Source organism: Garra rufa, chromosome 2 (genome assembly GCF_049309525.1).
Source record: "Garra rufa chromosome 2, GarRuf1.0, whole genome shotgun sequence".
Classification (NCBI taxonomy): Eukaryota; Metazoa; Chordata; class Actinopteri; order Cypriniformes; family Cyprinidae; genus Garra; species Garra rufa.
The window spans coordinates 3810096-3812595 of record NC_133362.1 but is presented as its reverse complement, the minus strand read 5'-3'; the positions used below and the strand labels follow the sequence as shown (position 1 = coordinate 3812595).

General features: G+C 37.3%; 2 protein-coding genes across 2 annotated transcripts in view; one reads left to right on the top strand and one right to left on the bottom strand.

The window, feature by feature from the left end:
- Positions 1–622, top strand: part of LOC141325804 (serum response factor-like) — a 33209-nt gene extending 32587 nt beyond the window's left edge. Inside the window, exon 4 of the mRNA XM_073834536.1 lies at positions 579–622. Within this exon, the coding sequence (XP_073690637.1) occupies positions 579–622 (44 nt within the window). The remainder of the gene's footprint in view (positions 1–578) is intronic.
- A 295-nt stretch (positions 623–917) lies between these two features.
- The window catches only part of LOC141325803 (inositol polyphosphate-5-phosphatase A-like), a 56666-nt gene continuing 55083 nt past the window's right edge, over positions 918–2500 (bottom strand). The window contains exon 15 of the mRNA XM_073834534.1: positions 918–1088. Coding sequence (XP_073690635.1) covers positions 918–1088 — 171 coding nt within the window. The remainder of the gene's footprint in view (positions 1089–2500) is intronic.

Sequence of the window (2500 nt, the reverse complement as noted above, 5' to 3'; positions counted from 1 at the left end):
ATTTATTTTTCCAGAAATTTGTGATAAACTGGATAAAAATTAAGAATACGATTTTTTTTATTTTATTTTTTTTTTACAAATATATTAACTCAATTTATTCAAAATATTTTAAAACTCAGCATAACCAGAAAAATGCATATTTGTTGTAAAAAAATATCCATGGCATTTTAAGTTTCCTTTAATTTCCATGACTTCCAGTCTTTTGTGATTTACTAGATAAGAATTCAAAAAGGATATTTAGAAATATTTTTATTCACAATTTCTATATTTATATACATTTTAGACCTTAGCACAACTAGTACAATTATTCATTGTTAAAATGTCTATGATGTTTTTAGATTCCATCTGAAATTTCATGTGATTTTTTTTTCATCTAATATTTCACCTATGACCAGCTCTAGAAATCACACTTTTAAAATTCTTATATATCCTGATTCCTAAAAGACAAAAAGTTGTTGAGCAAGTGAATTAAAATAAGAAAATAATCTAACTTTAATGCTTGTTTTGTCTTATTTTAAGTCATTTTATATCATCTGGATAATGTCACTAGGTTAGTTGATCTTGACCTGTTTTACCAGATCCTTTAGTGGCTTCATCATCATCATCATCATATGAATTATAGAAGTTCAATCTGAAACTGACAGGACTGTCATGCTCTTTAAGAGACAAGCACTTACTGATATCAATTTGAATAGCATTAACCTCGTGGTGTGTGTGTGTGTGTGTGAGAGAGTGTTTGAAGCGTTCATTCACCTCATCCAGTTAAATTTGGGGCAGCGATGCGGGTCGTAATACAGCCGTGTCTCTAGTGGCTTTGATTGTCATTGTGGAGCAGGAATCATTTGCATGAGCGACAAAAGCGCTGGAGCCGGGTCTGTAATGGCGATGAATATTCAGTGTCATTGAGCGGCCTGCGGTCACGCGGCGATGGAGCGGATGAGAGCGAGCGCAGCTGTGAGCGTCAGGTGAGACGAGGCAGGATCCGTCTGATCGGGTCGCTCTGTTATTTCTGGCTGCTGTGGTCGGAGCCGCCGCTCGCTGTTTGACTGTTTTCCTGTGAATGTGTTTCCTGCGTCGGAGAAGCGCAGCTGTTCGAGTCTCAGCGCAGCAGCAGCAGCAGGTGGGAAACAATCTGTACCTTAAACCCCTGCTGCTCTTCATCACACACCAACAGCTGTACATCAACCTGACCACACACGCCACTACTGTACATACTACTGTACACACTACTGTACATACGAACTAATGTACATACTACTGTACATACTACTGTACATACTACTGTACACACTACTGTACATACTACTGTACATACTACTGTACACACTACTGTACATACTACTGTACACACTACTGTGTTTTTTTTTTTTTTTTTTTTCTCCATTTCTGTCACCTGTGGAGTTTTGGTTCCTTGCCGCTGTCGCCTCTGGCTTGCTTAGTTGGGGACATTTTCCAGCGATATCGTATACTATTTGAACTGAACTGACGATGATATCACTGAATTCATTGATGAACTGCCTTTAACTGAAAATTGATTGTTACAATAATGCGTTACTTACACACTATTGTGCTGTTTAAATACTGTGCAGTTGCTTTGACACAATCTGTATTGTAAAATGCGCTATATAAATAAAGGTGACTACTGTACACACTACTGTACACACTACTGTACATACTACTGTACATACTACTGTACACACTACTGTACATACTACTGTACATACTACTGTACACACTACTGTACATACTACTGTACACACTACTGTACACACTACTGTACACACTACTGTACATACTACTGTACACACTACTGTACATACTACTGTACATACTACTGTACACACTACTGTACATACTACTGTACACACTACTGTACACACTACTGTACACACTACTGTACATACTACTGTACATACTACTGTACACACTACTGTACATACTACTGTACATACTACTGTACATACGAACTAATGTACATACTACTGTACATACTACTGTACATACTACTGTACATACTACTGTACACACTACTGTACATACTACTGTACACACTACTGTACACACTACTGTACACACTACTGTACACACTACTGTACATACTACTGTACATACTACTGTACACACTACTGTACACACTGCTGTACATACTACTGTACATACTACTGTACACACTACTGTACATACTACTGTACATACTACTGTACACACTACTGTACATACTACTGTACACACTACTGTACATACGAACTAATGTACATACTACTGTACATACTACTGTACATACTACTGTACACACTACTGTACATACTACTGTACACACTACTGTACACACTACTGTACATACTACTGTACACACTACTGTACACACTACTGTACACACTACTGTACATACTACTGTACACACTACTGTACACACTACTGTACACACTGCTGTACATACTACTGTACATACTACTGTACACACTACTGTACATACTACTGTACATACTACTGTACACAC